The sequence below is a fragment of the Triticum urartu genome, chromosome 2A (assembly GCF_056163025.1).
Source record: "Triticum urartu cultivar PI428250 chromosome 2A, HENAU_Tu73, whole genome shotgun sequence".
NCBI classification, from domain to species: domain Eukaryota; kingdom Viridiplantae; phylum Streptophyta; class Magnoliopsida; order Poales; family Poaceae; genus Triticum; species Triticum urartu.
The window spans coordinates 561567966-561589366 of NC_141874.1; the positions used below are offsets into that span (position 1 = coordinate 561567966).

The following is a 21401-nucleotide window of genomic DNA, read 5'->3' on the forward strand; positions in this document are numbered from 1 at the left end:
ATGGGGTTTCAAACATTCCTACAAATAACAAGCATGTCCAATATTGACTCCATTTACCTGTGGCTTTCAAACCATTTCAACACTACTTCTTGCTCCATTGAAATGGGAAATGGATTCAAATTCCCTATTACAACTTCAACTGTTCACAAGATTTTTGGTATGCCAATTGGTGGAGTTCCTGTCATCACGAAACCATCAGAAGCAACGTATGAATTCATCAAGCACGAGTTAGGAACAACTTCACCCACTATTGAGTACCTTTTCTCAATTATCAATGATGAACTTCCTGAAGATAAATACTGCCGAATCTTCATTCTGATACTAATGTCACTGTTTGTTGCACCTAATTCAAGTGGAGTTGTTACCAAGTTTGTCTACAATGCAGTAGTTGACATAGACAGTATTTCACAATATGATTGGTGTCTGCTATGTCTGAGCTACATGGTTTATTCAATCAAAAAAGCAAAACTAAACAAGGCAAGCACCAAAAAGTTCATTCCTGGAGGATGCAAATTACTTATGGTGGTAAGCTCATTTCCCACGACAAAATTTCTTTAATTTTTCTTTTTCTATGCACCAATCAATTTTTTGTCTCTAATTCACACTTGTCATTTTTTACCAAATCTTTCTGAATTTTGTTTTAAATGTCAGATATCCTATTTCGAGTTCCTCATAATAAGTGAATTGAAGTTCCCAAGCATTGAACCAAGACTACCACTATGGTCGGCAAACATGCTTAATTCATACATGGCACTTGATGCGCTCCATGGCGAGAGAAACGAATATGGCAGACTACCGGTATGGCCTTGTTCTTCATAGATATTACTCTTGCACATTACGTAGTTCTATTCCCTGTCTTTAATTTTCATTTTATAGTTATGGTACTACTTCAAAGTGCAATGGAACATTACATAAATATTTAACATCTTCTTCTTACCCAACAGATAAAACACATCTCCTCTACTCCATTCAATGATTCTGTTTTCATTGAACTTCCTGAAGAGATATCGTAGTATATTGAATCCAAATTCACAGATATTAGTATGACACAAGTAAGTTCTCTTGCTGCTTTTCATCTTTTTCGGAGCAACAACAAACTGACTTTCTCATTTTTTAAAGTTTGTTTAACAAGATGTACTCTCTCATTTCAACGGGACAAGATAATTCTTCAAATACAAGCTCAGAAATTCTACACGAATATCATTCGGAACTCAGCACCTACTCTAAAGACCTATGTAGATGACATGCATACTTCATTGCTCAAGACGTCGACATCTTCCAGCAGCCCAAACCTGCAATTTAAATCATCAGTTTCGGATAACACATTCAAAGTTCCTAGGACTAAACAATTGTTGGCTATAGAATCACCTCCAAACTTCCCAATACTAAATGTCCCAACAATCGTTGATGAAGATAAACAAGTCAACATCAATGAAATTCTTCAGCAATTGGTCAATCATTTCACTCAATCTCTGAACATAACCAGCTCTAATTTCTCTCTATCTTTTAATGGTAATCTACCATCTTTCGAAGAGCTTGCTTGTCCGGAATTATTTGTGAAGACATCAAGTCGAAAAACAACACCTCCCACTGATGTTTCAGAAATGTTGCATCGTAAGTTTTTCTTTCATAGCTCTTCTAAGCATGTTTTTTCTCTGTACCCAAATAGAACATGAATTAAGTAATGACAAATTTTTTCTACAGGATTCTTGTCTGAATCAAAACCCCCAAAACAAAGAGTAGAAGAAACAAAATTTTGCTTTCCACTGTTCAGATTCTTATTACCAGGAGAGCATTTGGAAGGTCATTTCTCTTACAAACTTCATTTTATCCAAAGTAATTTTTTCAGACATGTAGATGAACTGAGTTGTTAAAATTTCTTATTCTTAATGTTCTTTTAACTTTTTTTGTTCAACTAGATTTCATTGATGCTGAACTGGATAAAGACTTGTTGCCTGATGAAAATGTAGTTGCATCTCAGAGTACTCTCAACAATACAATGCATGCCAATTCAAATGGAGAGGCTGGTACAGTCACTCAATATCAAGACACAAATTCTCCTTCATTTGATGCAATTACCAATTCAATTGAGTTAGTTCACAATGTTCCATTTGCATCTCGTTCCTCTAGTCAGTTCACCCTCTCAGCAAATCAGTATAGCATGCATTGCAATAGTCATGCCAATCCCAATGTTCCTGGAACCGAGAGCCCAATAAGGATAATGGATTTCCTATCACCAAAACTCTTCCCAAACAATATTGCCACACCTATTGAAGATTCTTTGCTAGTTAAAGCACTCGAACAACATGAAGCACATTCCAGCAAGTTTTCAAAACCAGAAACTTCAACCTGGCAACAACATGTGAACAATTCTTTCAAATCTGCGACACTAGTCATTCAAGAACCCAAAAATTCTGGGCAACAGGTCATCTTTTCAGATGGAATAGAGAATGATTTCTACCAAACATTGGTTGGACTACTTCCCAAATTAACTTTCAGGTATGTACAAAAAGCATATGAATTTTTATGTGATATGTTGTACATGATTCGAACATAAACAATTTTATATATGCTATCAATGCTTTTTTCTCATGTTTTTTTTCACTTTTCTTGATGATATTCTTCTGCCATTAATAGCCAAAGAATATTTGAGATTGAAGGTGTTTGGGTGGATCAGAAAACCATAACTGTATCATTCAAGCCTGGTGGTTGGATAAACCCTCGGGTTGTTGCCTGTTTTTCAAAACTAAAGAACAAAGACCAGCTGAACCGAGGAAGAAAAGGCCTCCTACCAAACAGTGAAATAGTGGAGCACATAGTTAACATTGACGACATGGTCAGCCTATTTTTTAAATTCTTTTCCTCTGTTTTCATTTTCACACCATTGACATTTCCTTTTCTTAACTATCAATAATTTTCTGGGAAACAAACTTGCAGGAGAAGCTAATGAACCCAATGCTAAATCATTCAGATCCTACAAATAAACTAATCTTACAGGAAAGTAATGTTGGCTTCAGTTTATTGAATGCTTCCTTGGTAAGATAAGTTCTTTTTGTACAAACTGTTTCTTACTAATTTTTCTTGTTGAAAGAGGTTAGACTAATAGATTTTTCCTTTCCACAATTCCCTAGGTAAAAATGCCCGTATTCAAGGAAAAACAGTGGATTTTAATCACTGCTAACTTCAGAGCCAAATTTTTTGATATCATGAACCCGTACTACAGTGCTGATACATTTCTACCAACAATTAGTGCGGTTATCTACAACTTCAAGGTCTTGTTTGCTGCTACATATGGAAATTCTACTTCTTTCAACATAGGTAATTTCGAATCAAGATTTGTACCAGCTCCCAAGGTCAATTTCAGGTGGGTTTTCCATGGAAATCTCCAGTTTTACAATATTTGTACCAGCCACGGGCAAATTTTTGGCTCTTTCTCCTAAAAAAACAGATTAGAAGTATTTTAAATTCACAATAATTTCCATTTTGAGTATGGAACTGATTGTGCTATTTCATTTCACAGGTATGACTCAGGAATTTTCATTCTGCAGTATGTTAGCAAGTACAAAGGTCTTGAATTGCAAGGTTTCTCTAATGTAAGCTATAAACATTTTTTCCCTTTTTTGCTCATTACTTGGAACATATCAGGAATTAAACTGCACTTTTTCTAAAATACGGTAGGATGATTTACAAGCTCTACGTCAAAAAATCCTGTTTGAGATTGTAACATGCAAGGACAATCAAATTCAACTGCCGTTAGTAACTTCTTTCCTGCAGCGACATGTAAGTTCTCTATTTTTTTCTCTCCTATGGAAACAAAAGAGATGTTATTTTCTTAGAGCCTGTTCTTTCATTCCAAACAGTGAAATTAATTTCTTCTAATCGCGTTTACGTTTCTTCAAATTCTTCTTTCTCTTCTCAAGGGTCTCATTAATACTGCCACCTTCAAGGGAAGTGCACTGCAAGATTCAACTCCAAGGAATACTTCCATGGCAAAAAAGTTTCCTTACCGATAGAGCAATCTTTTTTTCTCTTGCTGGTCCAGTGATAGTTTCTTCCAAGACCATCAGCTGTAAACAATGTCCGAAAACAGCTGAAAAGGTATTGAATACAAGTAGTAAGACATGTACATTTTTTCAGTCTTTCATGACACCTTGGTGATACTATTATCAGTCAATTTCATCAAGTTGTAAGCTCACCACTTTTTATGATAGTTTTAGAAGTACCAGTTTGTAATAAATGGAACCAGCACCTGGTTTCATAAAATGGAACCAGCAACCATTGTTTAGTAAATTCAAGGTTTTTCTGTTTCATGTTTCTTTGGGAGACAGTTGAAACAGTGGAACAGTAGAAACTATACCATTCTTTAATTTACTACCATTGTTGAAACAGCAGAAAGAGAAGAAACAGAAGAAACAATGGAACCATTCTTTACTTTATAACAGTAGAAACAGTGTAAAACAACAAGGACAGCAACCAGTGGAACAGCTTCGCGAAGCAGAAACAACGAAACGCTTGAAACAGTTCAAAAACAGTTCGCGCGCGCCAAGCGGCCCACAAAGCCCGCCAGTCAGCTGCCCCTGTGCGAAGCCGCAACTAGTTGACCCAGAATAGGAGTTCCCCTTCGTGGGGGCGAACCTGGGCCGTCGCCCCCCCCCCCCCCCCCCCCCCCCCCAGCAAAAAATAAGTTTTTCTACTATCCCTATGTATTACAGCCCACAAGGCCCATTTTCTTATCTACTCGTAGCAAAGCGACCCATTAAGCGAGCGAGAGCAATCAAGATTTCACGTTTGACCTGTGACAGCTGACGCCTGAGAGTGGGGGTGGGGCACCGCACCGGCGGACTGGCCGGCGGCGGCTGTGGCTTGTCGGCGTGGAGGTTGCCGCTGGTGGGCGAACGGCTAGGGATTGGTTATTGCTGGTCAGAGACATCTCCGTTCCTACCTGCTGAGTCCTGACTTCTCATTGCTGCCGCACGGATGCAAACAGAATCAGGCAACACCGGCGCCGCGCGCAGTGCCGAAGTGAGCTGGTGAGCAAATTGCTCTCGCTGTCTCTCTCTGTCTCCCCCCTCTACAAATTGTGGAAATTTAGAGTATTTTGATTCTGCAGTTGGGGAAAATTCTAATTAGGTCATGGATTTTGTGCTGAATAGAAAATGTCCTTCACAGAAAAACGGTGAATACAATTCTTGAGGGAAAACAATTTATGTATTTTTCAAAAAGAAAAAGTGAGGCGATTCAGTTGAATGTAAAGTTGACGAACCAACACAAACAGAAGCAATACATGTTCAGCCTCCTCTGTTGTTACTGGAATTTGAGCAACACGGACCACATCCTTCGATGCCGCAACAATAAGGCCATCAAACAAATGAAGCCCTATTTTGAGGGATTGAATTTTTGCATCGGGATCCAACACTACGTGTCTACGTCCACAAATTTGACAACATCCAGCTAATCCAAGAGATGATGTGGGGCGAGCATATTTGAAGCTTTGTGCAATGCAGCCCGTTTGAGATTTCTTCGCCCCTCCTGAGATTTCTTTCAAGCTCCGCCACTGCAGAGACCACCACGCCTTTCTTTCACAGGCCAGTCACACTCACACGTAGCGCGTGCTCTGCTACCCCCAGCGCGGAGGATTTTCCAAGGACAGTAAAATTCCACGGGAAATTGCACGAATTGGCTGCAGACTTGTGGAACAAAACCCCAATTTACTGACTTGTGAATCAGGGCGGCAGTGTTATATTTAACTGAACTGGTTTGTCAGGGTGACAGAAACAACATTCTCATTACAAGATTAACTATGGATTGCTTCAGGCGCCTTGGCTATCCATCTGTGTCCGGGACAGGTACCACCGTACCAAGAAGGCTAGCTAGAAGTCCAGAAGAAGCTGCGGCAAAACTCGCTCCAGGTGGGTGGGCTCAATTGTGGTCGTCCCCTCTGCTTCAGCTATAACAGCACACCGCTGGACAGCCTCTGCAAGACAGAATTCAGAGGTTGACTGCATAAGTGGAACCAAATGTTTACTTGTTATTAGCATGAGGTGGTGTGATATTTTTCGTCAATATGCAGACCTGCGACAAACATCCGAAGAAGTTCGCAGCTCACTTGAAGTGCACTTGCATTGGCTGCAAACATTAAACAAACAAAGCATCATGAACAAGGTGCGGGAAGGCTTCTGTTGGAAATCATTTTGATATCTTAGGTTTGAGTTATCCAAAGGAACCTAAGGGCAGAAATTCATTTGTTTTCGGCTATTTTTTTTCCATTTTCGATCAAGGGATTGATAAACAATCGAACAGTGAACATGATAAATGTGTCAATATAAACATAGTATGGGTAAAAACTGGCACAGATAGCTGCAACATGCACGAAAACTGTGCACGCAACTACTAGCTTGGAAAGACAGAGAATCCGGACTAGGAAGGACCCAAGGACTCCATCAGTTTAATTTGCAGGTGCACGCGGAATCGACAGTCGACAGTGCTACTGAATTTCCAAGAACAAAGCATTGTTTATCATCCTAGAAAACACCATTTATTTACCAGAGGTACTCCGGTTCCTCCTTGACGTCTCCGCAGCAGGCTGCCAATTAAAAACTGAAACATTCTCATCTGATATACATACATAGCAAAAGGATAAAAAAGAAACTGAACAGTTTGGGGTAGGAGGAAGGAACAGAAAAGTTAAGCATCTGAGATTAGATTGGACCACGGAATCACCTCGACGTCTACGGCCTCGTCGACGACGCCGCCCCTGTCGGTCCGCCGGCTCCACACAAGCTTGAATATCGCGCGGATCAGATCCTGCTCAGGTCCCGACAGCTCTTAAAATCCAACATCCGGAAGAACAAAAAGGACAGAGAAAAGGGAACATCCGATGGAGGAACTGAAGAGAGGGTGAGCTCACCGGATTGAAGGTCTCGTCCCGTGCCTCGCGCGTCTCTTCATGGAAATCTTCCATGGCGACTTGCGGTTTCGCCGGGGCGGCAGATGCAGGAGGGTGGGCGGGATGAGGGGGGCGAGTTAGGGGAGCTCCTTTTTTTTATTATTTTTTGAGAAAAAGTTAGGGGAGCTCCTAACCGGCGCTCGCAGCGCCGGTTTCTCGTATCGGCGCCCGAAGCCGATCCGACTGGGCTGGCCCAGCAACAATCTACAGGGGCGCGAAAAAATCAAAAAAAAACACCCTAAATTCGTTCTCAGCAAGTATGGAACTCTCGGCGTTAGAACAGGGAACAAGAATGCTAACCACCTGAGCTTCTTTGCAACTGACCAAATACAGGCAAAAGACTTTAAGTACACCACTGTAGCGCTTTGATTTTTAATTTTTTTAAAACATTTGGGAAAAAGTTCATAAATTACAAAACAGTTCATTTGTTTTGAAAAAAATAATCGGTTTTGAAAAAATGTTCACGATTTTGAGAAAAAATTCTATCGATTTTGAAATAGGTTCATCGTTTGAAAAAATAGTTCACGAATCTGGAGAAAAAGTTCACAGATTTGAAAAACGTTCATCAAAATTCAAAAAAGGTTCACTGATTTTGAAAAAAGTTCATCAATTTTTTCTAAAAATTCACCGATTTTGAAAAAAAGTTCATCGACATTGAAAAAAGTTCATCGAGATTCGAAAATAGTTAATCAAATTTGAGAAATAGTTCATCGAATTTAGAAAAAGTTCATCAAATTTTTTAAAAAGTTTATGAATTTTAAAAAAGTTCATCGATTTGAATAAAACGTTCATGTACTTGCGAACCAATTCATCGGACCAAGACAAAGAAAAAAAGAGAACAAAAAAATGGGAGGAGAACGAATAATAAATTGAAATATTAAAAGGTAACTAGATCCCTCCTGGCGGCCGCGTGGTTACACTGGCGTTCTTTGACGGGAGAGCTACTTGGTTCGAATCCTAGCAGCGCTTTTTTTTGCGGATTAAGACACAAACGAAGACACGTTAGATGGGCCGGCTCAGCCTGACGCGGGGGTGTGCGCCCGTTTGCGCCTATGCCTGTAACGGGCGCAACGGGCGCCGTTTAGGGAAGGCCGCGAGTTAGGGCGAAGGCGCGGGAAGGGGTTCATTTCTGGGCCTACATGGGCCGTTTCTTTAGCGCTGCTTACGGGGAGATTAAGGTTTGGGCTGGGTTGAAGTTCTTGAGGCCGAAATAACTAATTAACGAGTACTTGTTGCAAAGAACACTCTACTTTCCTAGGTTGCGACAAGTCGTGCACATTTAGCGCGCCGTTTGTCGCAACATGGGAGTTTTTCCTTTTTTCGTAGATCCGTTTATTCAAAACGTTTTATCTTTTAAACCGTGCGTCCAAATCTCGAACCGTTTTCATCATTGGATTCCTCGCATTGAGATTTTCAAAACTAGATACCATGTTGATAGGTTTTGACAAACTTTTTTTTATGAAAAAGTCCGGACGGAAAAAACCGGGCGAAAAAACCGAACCGGGAGCACGATTTTTTTCCCTTTCCGAAAGAGGCACGCCTGTGCCTCTCGCGAAATCACACCCGTGCCTCTTGTGGAAGCAAAACCATGACTCTCTTGGAAGGAAAAAAAATAAAAAACGCGTTTTTTTCGTTTCCGAGAGGCACGACCGTGTCTCGCGGAAGCAAAACCGTGACTCTCGCGAAACAAAAAAACAGAAAACACGTATTTTTTCCCTTTCTGAGAGGCACGGCCGTGACTCTCACGAAAGCACAACCGTGCCTCTCGCGAAAGCAAAACCGTGACTCGCGAAAGAAAAAAAAATAGAAAACGCGTTTTGTTTTTCCCTTTCCGAGAGGCACGGCTGTGACTCTCGCGAAAGCACAACCATGTCTCTCGCAGAAGCAAAACCGTGACTCTCGCAAAAGAAAAAAACAGAAAACGTGTTTTGAAACAGTGACTTTCGCGGAAAAAAAAACGCGTTTTTTTTCGTTTCCGAAAGGCACGGCCGTATCTCTCGCTAAACCACAACCGTGCCTCTTGCGAAAAAAAACTATGACTTTCGCGAAAAAAAAGAAAACGTGTTCTTTTCGTGCAAAAAAAAATTCGAATTTTTTTTATCGAAAAGCTAAGAAAGACCGGTAGAAAACCAAAACGTCGAAAAAACCCGTTTAAAAAGCCGAAAACGCATGCAGAAAAATATAAAAAAACCCAGAGGAAGTGTCCAAAGCGCGACACGTGGCGAATGGCTGAGAGCGCGCCAAGTGGCGCTGATAGTTGTGAGGCTTCCGAAGAAGCGCTCGTTAACTAGTTGCTCCCTCTTTTTGTTGTTGTTTGAAACTGGTCTGGATTAAAGTCCGAATGGGCTTCTTCTACTGCTTTTATTTTCACTTTTGCAGAGGTAAAAATGAATGCTAGTGCCAAACAAAAATCAGCGGTAATTGCATGTGGCTCGGCGACAGTGGTGAAGAACATAGCGGAAGGCATGCAAGGAACAAATGCAATGATCATTGTGGAAATTAGAAATTTTCTCAAACTAGTACTGCTATCTCTTTTATTTATTCTTGTGGGGAATCGAATGTTGATGCCGACAATATAGCTAAAAATGCTCTAGAACTACATACAGGTATGGCTCCCAGTCTCCTGCGGCGGGCAGTGGGGTTGGCGTGGTGCCGGCGATATGGTCAGGTGGCTGACGGATCTCCGGTGGCCTGGGGCCTCGCGTGGCTGCCTTGGCGGCGCCAGATCTGGCTGCTGGCCTTCTTCCCTGCTCGGTGCGCTTTTCCTGCGAGGGTCCCTAAGCGTGTTGTATGGCCTGCCTATGGGATGCGGGCGATTCTGGTGGTCGGGATCCAGATCGGGGGAAACCCGGGTCGGCTCCGGCCGGCCGCGACGACGACGACGCCCGCGGGCGCCGATTTCTTCATGGAGACGTCTGTCAAGGTCTGCCCTTCCACTCCCCACCACCTAGCTTCTCGGGTGAAAACCTAACTTCGGTGGGCGGCGGCGGCGTCTTTGGCGCCGCGACCTTCTTGAAGACGCCACCTTGAGGGCTGGGTGGTGGCAGGCGCTGTTTGGGGTCGGTGACAGCTGCCGACAGCGTGCCCTTCTTGCCCAAGCCTCCGCTTTTCCTCCGACGCGTTCTGGTTCTCCTGGGGGAGTCGTTCTGGAGTAAGTGTTGGCTGGGAGGATGGTGGAGCGGTGCTCCATCTCACACATTGATGGCGGCGGATGGCGGTGGCATGGCACTGTGGAGGCTCGACGTCCGATGCACGGAGATGGACTCGCGCAGGAGGAGGGTGCTGTTTGGCGTCATGATGGCGTCAATGGTGGAGTGGCCAGACAAGGTGGAAGCCTCAATTTGATCTGAAGACGGACCTGTGGAAGATGGCGGTGACGACACACGAGTGCGTCTGACCGGATTATGCCCCAAACCCGGTATGTGGCTCGGCTGGGGCTTCCGAATGTGTTTCGGCTTCCGGCTTTTAATGTTAGGCTTACGTGAGTGGTCTGGATAGTGGCCCGACTATCACCCCTTCATCATATTGGATAGGAGTAGTGGCATATGTTGTCAAGATGATGGATTCAGGCACATTGGTATAATACTTTGTAAGGTACTCGAGAATAATTAATAAAGTGGTCGTATGCATCTTCCAGATGCAAAGGCCGAGGGTCATCCTCTTTTTTAAAAAAAAAAGGTATGCAAACTACCTAGCAACGACGAGTACTAGTGTCCTGAAAAACAAAAGGTAAACTTGCCATTCCTTATATTGTTCTGAAAAAACTGGTCATTTCTTGTTCATATGAAAATTCTGTTGGCCGATAAGGCAAGTTGCCTCAAGTCCTCCTCCAGTTTTGAGATGCAAATGAAGTATTTTTCCAAGTTTCATCGGCAATCCTAGTCATTTTTTTTTAGAAAAGGAGGATGACCCCGGCCTCTGCATTTGGGAGATGCATACGGCCACTTTATTGATTATTCTGAAGGACCTTACAAAGTATTACAAACAATATACCTGAATCCATCATCTTGGCAACATATGCCATTACTCCTATCCATATGATGAAGGGATGCTAGCTGGGCCACTAACCAAACCACTCACCTAAGCCTAACATATAAAGCCGGAAGCCCCAGCCGAGCCACATACCGGGTCTGGGGCACAATCCGGTCAAACGCACTCGTGTGTCGTCGCCGCCATCTTTCACAGGTCCGTCTTCAGATCATATTGAACCTTCTACCTTGTCTGGCCACTTTGCCATTGACGCCCCCATGACGCTAGACAGCTTCCTCCTCTTGCACGAGTCCATCTCCGCGCATCAGACGCCGAGTCTCCATAGCACCATGCCGCCGAGATCCGCCACCATCAATGTGTAAGATGAAGCACCACTCCACCAAAGTCGCCGTCCTCTAGTCCCTCGAGTTCGTGTGCACCTCCAAGAATGACGCCTCCAGGGGGGAAACGACACCAGAGAGCCGCCGTCATCCGATCTACTGATCTAGGGTTTCCTCCGGAGGTAGCAGAGAGTGGCCTTGAAAATCTCCACGGCGATGCCTTCAGGAAGGTAACGACGCAGACAGCGTCGCCGTCGCCGACCTTGGCAATAGCCAATAGCAGATTTTCACCCAGATCTGATCAAAGATCTCCATCTCTCGTGCACGGGTCGCCGCCGTCCTTGCCGGAATCTGGATGATCCCGCTTGCCAGATCTCAGCACGGAGAAGCCCCCCCACCGAGACCCGCTGGCCGAACAGGGGAGGCCGAGGCCACGTCCGCAGGTCAGATCCGCGATGAATCCAAACCCGCGCCGCCGCCCCGGAGTCAGCCCCGCGCGCAGTCGTCACCGCCTGCCGAGGCTCGCCGCCGCGTGCCCCGCGCCCCGCCATCGCTCGCCGAGGCCTGCCGCCGCAGGACACCGCCGCCTGCCGCCTAGATCCGCCGCCCGCGGAAGCAGGCAATCCTAGTCGTAAAGCAGTTTGAACTTTCTTTTTCTAAACCTGCATCGGTCTGCGTGGTTAGGCGTCTTGTTGGTTGATTACAGTTGGCGTAATGGCGTGATTAAGCTGCTCCCTTAAAGAGGTGGGTCACGACGGTCGGGAAAAGCGAACACGACCAGCATTATCATGACCATGGCCGATCGCTTTTGAAAGCGGAGTCTCTGCTCTGCTCCTGCTTCCATTCTCTCGACATCACGAGCATATTTGCTCATTCAAAACCCCTTTGCGGTAACACGATTCCTTGTTTCTTCCATAGTCTAAACAGACATATCTGCACGACTGCACGTCTGACCCGGCAAGCCGGTCGCCGGAGCCGCATAAATACCACAGCAAGATGATTTATCTTGTACAGTACGTACCTGTAAAGGGTTATGGGAGCGACGATTTTTGTGTGCTAGTGCAGTTTAGGCGCGCCCAAGTTCCGAGTTCAGATCGGCATCGGCGCATACTGTCAGCGTCAATCCACTGACATGCCCCTTATCCATCCGAGTCATGGGCCTCGCTTGTCTGCTAGCTTCCCAGGCCGGGACATGGGCGCCGGTGACACTGTGACAGTTGACCAAACACCCCGGGATATAGTTTTTTTCTTTCAGCATTCGTCCATGGTACGTGGCGAGAAGCTTCTGGAAGGCGAATACCTCAGCTCCAATCATGCCGCTGCAGTGGCGTTTCAAAGAAGATTTGCAGCACTGGTGTTTTATACTACTCACTTCAATCCAACCTTAGTTCAAAACTTCAACACTTATTTCGAATCGGAGGGAGTAGTATAGATAGTTTCTTTTGCCGATTATGGATTTCCTACTATGTTTCGTTTCAACCATAGGCAATCGATGAGGAGAGACCATCGGTAGCAGCAGTATTCTACAGGAGCAGCGTCCCCACGTCCACACCATACATCTAAGCCTGCCTGGCTTAGCTAAGCAGTTGACATGGCTTACTACAGTAGTCGTCGTCGACTCAACCCAGTTGTTGACAAATTTAATGATCGAATATTCCGACGCCGGGGGCGTTCATGCATGTAGACGCGCCTGACTTGCTGGTCCGTTGAAACCACGCACGGGGGAGCGGTCTCAGGCGAAAATCGGCCACTTGTTTTTGACCTCGCCGTGGCGTCTTGCAATCAAGCTAAGCTACAGGCTGACATGCCCAACTCCGGCGCATGCATGTGGACGAGTACATAAAAAAAATAGCCACATTGGTCCTTTCTCCTTGATTGTTTTGATCAAATTGTATTTCTTTGTTGTTATACATTATACATACATGTGGAGTACCTCCCATTCCCATGTGCTCAAGAGTCAATTTGGTGTATACATTTTCAACATTGCGAAATGTCATTTGTTTTTCATTCCTTCCATTAGCTAGAGGAGGCACGCTGTGCCCATCAAGGAGAGAGGCACTAATGCTTTTGATGAGATAACGTTTCTGCTAACTCACCTACCCAAGCAATTTGCAATGAGCATAATCACCATGGCCTGCTGGCACATTTGGATGCAGAGGAATTCCAAAATTTTCAAAACTCAAACTCCATCGCTGCAAGCTTGGAGAAGTTTACTCAGAAATGACCTCAAGATGATAGCTGTGAGAACCAAAGAAAAACACAGAGAGGCTTTCAAGGGCTGGATTACAGATAATCTAGCTTAATTAATTATGAATATACCTAGAGCTGGTATTGGTTAGATGGCCCTATTGTTTATTTTCTTTTTTGATGTACATAACTTTGCTTTATTTTGAATGAAAATTATCGTAGAAGAATAGTTCTACGGTCTTCGGTTCAAAAAAGAAAAGAGAGGAGACACGCTCTGTTAATCAGACTAACTAGCTAGCTCAGTAGCAGTGGATCGTTTGCTTCTGACTGAATTCAGCATTTGGCGCGAGTAAAGTGCCCAATTGCATTTGACTTCAGATGTGAGCACCAACTAGGTAGGCAAGCGCAAGAAAAGGATCGATCAGCTGGCCTGGAATGGATCGATTAGTTTAACATGATTGATCGAGAGAGCGTGTGGGTACGTGAATTAGTGGAGGAGTAATTAAATCCCAGTAGCTCCTGCTCCTGCTCCTGACGCGCCATTGCTCCTCCTCCTCCTCCTCCGTGGATAGATTCGGGGGACCAACCGCGACGACCCAGCCCCGCCTAATCCGCGCAACTAGCCGCGCTTTGTTAATCCCGTCTGGCCCTCCGCTCCGCCCACTGATTCGTCCGTCACTTCGTCGCCCGGTCTTGAAAGTTTTTTTTGCCTGTTCCCATCAGGCAGATACTGCATGAGACCTCTCGTAGTTATCTGCATGCGATCACCAGACGCGATAAGAGTACACTTGGTTGCATTGCATCGGTGTTGATTAATTTACTGCAGAGCTGACGTGTCCACTACACATGGGCTAATAACCGGCTGGTGTGTCACTTGCCACCCGGGCTCAGGCGGTCATCACGCACCAGCACCAACCCCGCGCCCAAATATCTCCGGAAATGGCTGCCGCGGATACGCTCCTTGTTCCTTTCCTCCCGCCGGTGCGGCACGGAGAGGAGAAGACAGATCATCATCATCAATCAAATCAAACAACAAAACTACGTTATCGCCTGTCGTGCGATGTACAAATCTGTCCGGTATCTAAAACCAACGTGTTGTTTCTGTCCGGTATCCAGCGTGTTGGAGCTTTGCTGATCAGGACGATCGCTCAGTGCACAGGTCACATGTACCACTCCTCCAAGTGCAAATCGACATATACATATACACACATGTCGATCTCGCGTTGGATCGTAGGGCAGCAACCGTTGGCAATAATTGGACGGACGCTGAAACCGTTGAGAAATCTTATCGTTCTACTGTATCCAACAAGTGTACGGCTCAACAATTCGCACGCTCAAGTCGGCACGCCACCATGAAAGCAACTCGACCCCGGGCCGGTCTCCCGCTCCCCAGCGATACAAGGCGGCTTTACAGCCGAGTAACAATGTATGCTGCATGGCAGCTGATTGGAAGTTGGCATCGCATCCAATCGCAGGGTCAGGGTGTACTTCAAATGCCAGTGGTCCAGAAGAGAAAGTGAACTGTTCAAGTAAAATAGAGAAATCACTTCTAAATCGAAAAGAAATATTTTTTGATCTCTTGGCTATAGTAAAAAAAAAACGTGTTCCTTTTTTTTCTGTGGGAAAAATGAACTAAGTTGAGAGAACAAAAGGAAAACATATTGAAATTTTAGACAAGAAATGAGGTTTTCATAAACTAGAAGTTTTGGAGAAATGAACTTTAAAAAGAAGATTTACTCCAGAAATAATACTACTATAAAATTAGGGAACTGAAGGAAACAATAGGAAGGTAACCAGGAATTCATAAATATAAATAATATTTTTTTCTAAATTGGAAATAAATAATATTATAAAAAACATGTTTTTGACTGAATTACAAAAATGGCGAACCAAACAGTTGTTTCTTAATACGGGAAATAAGAACATGCGAAAATAGATAACATGCAATACGGTAGGCTCTGATCTTTGTCTATTAAAGAACTAGAAAGATGGATGCATTTTTCTGTTTTTTTTTTTGGAAAGATCCATTTTCTGTTTTGGACATGAAGAATAGAGAACCAGTGACAGCCTGCAAAAAAAAAAACAGCAAGAAAAGAAGAACCCCAGGGTGAACAGAGCACCCCACAGACCCATCCCAGTTCAAGCTCATGGTTCATCAGTTGGACCACTGAGGGGTATGGCTCATCAGCTCACGCGCGCTCAGTGCCAGTTCGAATCTGCCCACGCCAACATGAAACCTACTAAACTCCAGGTCGATCTCCAGCTTCCAAGCAACCAATGGATGATCACTTTACAGCTGCACGGATTTGCCCGGTGGTCCGATAATCAGTACCGAGTAAACCATGTGTCAATGTGTGTGCATGGCACGTTTGCTGTTGGCATCCCATCCTTTTTTTTTCCTTTTCTTGAGGTGAGCATCCAATCTTTCAGGTCCTTGGCTCATGGTACAACTATAATTCACTAAATTCAGTTCTGGTATGTGTTAATTTTTTTTGCGTTATTACCAATGGAAAAAATAGCACGATATGATAAAATATCGTGACCTTTAAAATAAGGTATTAGCGTGCTATATCGCGCTATAAAATGCTATTAATAAGACATTGTACACCTATTTATTTAGCGAGACATTGCTCAAAACGCTATGGCATTATTATTTTCACTAGTTACTACATCGCCGGTAGCTTCTTTCAAGATTTTATCAAAACATGAAAACCATTACTTGTTTTCAATGTGAAAACTTGACTATATTTTTTTTTCTAAATTGATAACACAAACAATCATACATTTTCTCAAGAGTATTAAACAACCCCAAGCAAACCAAGCACCGGTGCCAATGTTAATTTTAACATGGTCCCCCTTACCTCCCTTTTTCACATGGGAGGTAGAAAAATAACAGTCTCACTGCTTAATGAAATTAACGGCTTAGGTATATTATATACTCTTACCTCTACCAGGGATTTGGTGGATTTAGCCCCCCAAATGAGTGTGTCGGATGCTGGCATCGAGGGAGGGGAGCCATTAAGTCTCACGCGCGCCACCTCACGCCACCCGACCACCAATGCAAGCCACCATGATCGAACAACCGCGCCACAAACCATTGAGGACATCATCCCCGTGCTAGAGCTAGTCACGTTAGTCCTCCAATCTGCCGGTATGACCCTAATCACTGCCAATCAAAGGGTAAGAATCGTCACCATGCGCCAACTCCCATGTCACGACACTAGAGGAAGGCCCTACATTTTGTGGGCTTTGTCCAATGATGCTCACTGGTGGTAGCGGCCTGTGGGAGGTAGGGGGCATCTGCTCGGCCACGATTGCCGTGTAGCCTAGCAACCTTGACTCACTAGAGCATAGCCCCGTGGCCATTGGACCCAAATCATGACGCTAAACCCTCCCCAAGACTTCTATATCCTACGCTTTCATGCCACAAGACGACCTCGACATTGCCCTACAATGGCGACAAGGGGGAGGGGGAAGCGGAAGAGGCCCTCAACAACCGGATATGAGTTTCGATAGCCCGCTGGAGCTACACAAGGGGAACTATGGCTTGGAGCCGATCTAATGGAGGCGACTTGTTTTCTTTTATTTTCTTACTTTTCCATTTCTAATATTTGAGAACCTTCGTGTCAATCTTAGGGTAAAGAATGTGGCTAAATCTCAGTCGGTTGAGACTTAATCAAGTCTAAATCAAGTGACATAACATGTAACAATTTAAAAAGAAACTAAAAAAAATTGCATGGATCCTTATGTAAGATTTCATCAACATAGGTTAAGTCTTACTGGCGGGCTGAGATTTACAATCCCATAGGTAAATGGCTAAAAGAGGCGACGTGTATTGGATTCACCACAAGAAGCTCCGCCGAAGTCCAAAAAATACAGGTAGATAAATTACCTCTTTCCTGTATGTACACGACCGTATGTATCTCTATCTCAGCTATCAAGATCAGATCAAAAATCAGGAAAACACTCTTTCCAACGTCAAAAATCGTAGCAAATCCAACCTACTACAAACCCGTCGTCACCCGCAACGACCAGACCCGCACCTCGCCGTCAAAGCTGGCGCTGCACACCCTCCATTCCTCGCCGCCGTCATCGCCGTCGTCTCCCCCCTGCAGCTGCTTCTTGCCCGGAACGAGAGCCACCGCCACCGAACGGACGGCGCTGCCGTGCCCGTCGATCACGGCGACGCACGTGTGGCCACGTCCGTCCGTCTCGCGCCGCCAGGCCCGAACCGTGTGATCCGCCGACCCGCTCACAACCAGCCCGCCCCCCGTGCTCGCGATGGAGAGCACCGCCTTGCGGTGCCCCCGAAGCGCCCCGATCGCGACCATGTGGCTCGCGCTGTCCTCCCGCTCCCACACCACCACGCAGCGATCGTTGCCGCCGGAGTAGAGCACCTGCCCCCCGCACCCGACGGCCACGGCGTTCACCGCCGCCGTGTGGCGGGAGAGGGTGGCCGCCAGGTAGTAAACCGGCTTCTTGCTCTGACGCTTGGTGGTCTTGTCCGACGCGGGCCTGGGCGCCCAGACACGAACGCGCCTGTCGGCGGAGCCGGTGTACACCGTGCCGTCGGGGGCGACGGCGACCGCGTTGACGGCATCGTCGTGCGCCGGCAAGGACTGCAAGCAGCGGAGGGACGGGATGGCCCAGACCTTGAGCGTCTTGTCCCAGGAGACGGAGAAGAGGAGGCGGCCGTCCGTGGACGCGGCGACGCCGGACACGGTGTCGGCATGCTCTATCCAGAGCCGGCGGTGGTGGCGTCGGACGGCGACGTGGTTGGACGGGAGCGGGAACCGGCGGAGGCGGTCGGAGACCGTGGGGAGCGCGGCGGCGAGGCGGATCCGGGCGGGCGCGCGCGAAGAGACCCGCCACAGGCGCAGCCTCCCGTCCTGGTGGCCCGTCACGGCCTTGCCACCGTGGACGTGCGCCACGCACTTGACCGAGCCGGCGGTCGCGGTGTCGTGGCCCGGGTCGGAGGTGGACGTCGGCTCGAGGGTGCCGAGGTCGTGGAGGGCGACGGACGCCGGCCTGGCGACGACGAAGCCGCGGGAGACGTCCACCACCGCGACGGCCGCTGCCGCCGACGCCGCCGTGGGCGGAGGGAGGAGCGTGGCGACGTGGGCGAAGGAGGCGGCATTCGACGTGGCGGTGGAGAGCGAAGGGAGGGACGTGGAGGAGGACGCCTCGGAGACCGCGGCCGCGGCGGCGGAGGAGGAGGTTGAGACGGTGGAGGAGGAGGTGGAGGCGACCGAGGCGAGCTTGTTGCTGCTGGCGTCGCTGTCGCCCGCGGCGGCGGCGCTGCTGGTGGCCATGCAGAGGCGCGGGAGAAGCTTCATCTATCGGGGAGGCGGCGCGGCTGCTCGGGTGGAATGGAAGGTCGTGCTGGGTTCGCGGTCGGGCGGGGGGCCTATTTGTACGCGGAGCGCGCGGGTTTCCGGGTTGCCACGCGTGAGTCGCGACTCTGCAATGCGGACTACGGAGGCTCGGAGGCGACCCGTCGGCACAGTGCTCGCTTTGACAGCCCGTGGCAAGGTGTCGGGGCGGCCGCCTCGCGTCAACGTGCGACGCGACCGATACAGCCAGCGATCGGGCATCAACCTGGGACCAAACACACGCGGCAATCTGGCTTTCACCTGTGGCAGGGGGTAATGCAGCACGGTACAGCGGCATCTTTCGATGAGCAGAGCCTGTTTCCGTCAGGGTGATCCTAGCACAGTAATTTTTATTTTCATTTTTGCGTGGGAATCTCGGTCTCTCAACCTGATACGCAATGTGCTTGCAGAACCAGCGTTAGAGCCACACGGAGGGACCAATCACGCAGCAATCTCGCTCTCATCGGGGAAATGCATATGCAGTGCAGCAATGTACTACGGCGGCATCTTCCGCTTCTCTTTCGATGAACAGAGCGTGCTCCGGCGTCGAGCGGAGACGGTTGGCGAGTTGCTCTCCGTCAGGAGAAGGACCGCTAGCTGATTCTGGCCTCATCCTGCATTCCTGATACGCAATGTGCGCCTGTAGTAGAATCAGAGGTGTCGATGGATGGCTTCAGTGTGTATGGGTAAAGCGTTGCACTAGACGGAAGCTCTGCTTTTTGGCTCCTTCCCATGTCAAATCACCGGGACTCGGAACGTGGGACGCTTCTGCCTAGCCCTACCAGGCTAGGGATAAAACATGTCACGGCGCAGCCTCTCAAAGGGACGGCACAGCTTCGTCTGAAAAGAAAAAGAAAGGGATAGCCCTCTGCCATAAAGTTTCTCATTATAAAAATGGGAATTTAAGCGTGTCCATTTATGTCTTTATTCCGACCCGCTGTGTGCATTTGGTGCACCCACGGTTGAACATGCACCGAGCTAACGTAAATATATGAAGTAGCATCGTCAGTAGGCTAATGTGTGATCCTCCTTTTTTTATTTTTATAAAAAAAAATAGTAAGCTAATGCTCGAAATTAAGGTGGTGTTTTGGTAGAGCCTGCATGCATGCATGTGCAGAAAAGCTACCGGCTGCCTCATTTGGAGAATAAAATCTTGACAAATCAGCCGTGGACAAAACGGTTCGCTGTATAGACAAAAATCATCGAACAAAAACAAGCTGAGGACAAACACTTACTACCAGCTTTCGACGTTGGAAAAGACGAGATTTTTTATCATGGATTCATAGTACATCGTGCTATATATAATTTTGAGTGCTGAACAGAGAGGGGAAGATCGACAGAAGCACTTAATAAAAGAGCTATTGATCCAACATGTGCTGCCAAAAGTGGACGATTTACACAACATTATCTCACTAATGCTGGGAAAGGTTAAGTAGGAGCACATGCAAATCCCAACCAACTCATATATGGTGTAAAGAGCCTTCACAGCGCGCGTATGTAAAGGAAAAGCAGTGCATTATAAAAGGGCAAGCGAAATATCATTTTCCATTCTTTGCTCCTCCAAGCAACCAGTTTGATATTTTTCACTCTAAGTGCTCCACTTTATGAAATATTATCAAGGTTTTAAGCAGGCCCGGTTAAAGGCCATGTCTGCCGCTACCTCCCGGTCCCCCTGCCAGCCTCGTAGCCAACCTTGAAAGCCATTCTAGCTCACTACTTTTGTTCTTCTCGCGATGATAAAAAACCATCCAAGTGTATGTCGTTAGCTAATATTCAGCTCAGATCTCAAAATGTTCGGTGCTTGCATGAGATGATTGTCAAACAATTACCTCGAATGGCGCGGGAAGGCCGCAAAGAATATCATGGAGCTGAGTGTTCAGTGGAGATGCAGCAAAGAATACATGTCCTCACCGCCGTTGCTGCGGCTGCTGCTGTCCCTGTCTGCCATTTTCTCTCTTGTCACGCTCCTCAGCTTTCCCTACGCACGCTCAAACAAAATGGGGACTAGTCTTTCCTGCCACAATGCGGTAACCGTTAATTAAGCGTGGGCATGCACTTGATATTTTGTCAAAGCCTCCTGTGACTCGTCACTTGTGCGTTAATTAGTTGCTACTGGCTCGTTTGTCACCAGTGAGAGAAGCAGATCGCAACGTTGCTCAAGTGGCCAGCCGTGCATACTATATACTGACAGACATCGATCGGCGTCACGCAACATCTGCAGATACACAATCCACAGGGGGGGTAACTAATCAGGAGACACCACATGCCCACTGCCCACATGTATGCGTCGTCGTCGCCTTCTACCATCGTAAACGACGGCGACATGCTCGCCGGTCCAATTGGTCGCCTCCCCGAATAGGATACGGGTAGCTAAAAGATTGGTTAGATCTTGCGTACGTACTCGGCGGAGCCAGATCGACGGGCAGAAGCAGCTCAAAGCTCCGATGCTCGCTCGCTCGTGGTCCAGGCGTTATTGCTCGCACTCTTTTTAGAGCAAAAAGTACCAAAAGGAAAGGCGATGTTCGATGCATGCTAGCTCACGCAAAGAACCTGCACCGCGATCTTCCTGGCACAATCTAAATCACC

The 21401-nt window shown here is 46.6% G+C and overlaps 3 protein-coding genes across 3 annotated transcripts; 1 reads left to right on the forward strand and 2 right to left on the reverse strand.

The window, feature by feature from the left end:
* Positions 1 to 4013, forward strand: LOC147985895 (uncharacterized). The gene is made up of 8 exons (XM_087541782.1): positions 1 to 400; positions 1920 to 2499; positions 2638 to 2836; positions 2938 to 3036; positions 3132 to 3364; positions 3521 to 3593; positions 3679 to 3780; positions 3921 to 4013. Exons 1-8 carry the CDS (start codon positions 1 to 3, stop codon positions 4011 to 4013), a joined length of 1779 nt encoding a protein of 592 aa, XP_087397908.1.
* Positions 4014 to 5688: 1675 nt separating this feature from the next.
* Positions 5689 to 7061, reverse strand: LOC125533645 (centromere protein X). The gene is made up of 5 exons (XM_048697022.2): positions 6908 to 7061; positions 6721 to 6804; positions 6544 to 6583; positions 6073 to 6126; positions 5689 to 5974 (listed from the first exon to the last, which is right to left on the reverse strand). The coding sequence occupies exons 1-5, from the start codon at positions 6959 to 6961 to the stop codon at positions 5871 to 5873; spliced, it is 336 nt and encodes a 111-aa protein (XP_048552979.1). The 5' UTR covers positions 6962 to 7061; the 3' UTR covers positions 5689 to 5870.
* A 10191-nt stretch (positions 7062 to 17252) lies between these two features.
* On the reverse strand, positions 17253 to 19064 carry LOC125538734 (uncharacterized). The gene has a single exon (XM_048702009.2). It carries the CDS (start codon positions 18777 to 18779, stop codon positions 17448 to 17450), a length of 1332 nt encoding a protein of 443 aa, XP_048557966.1. The 5' UTR covers positions 18780 to 19064; the 3' UTR covers positions 17253 to 17447.
* Positions 19065 to 21401: the final 2337 nt, after the last annotated feature.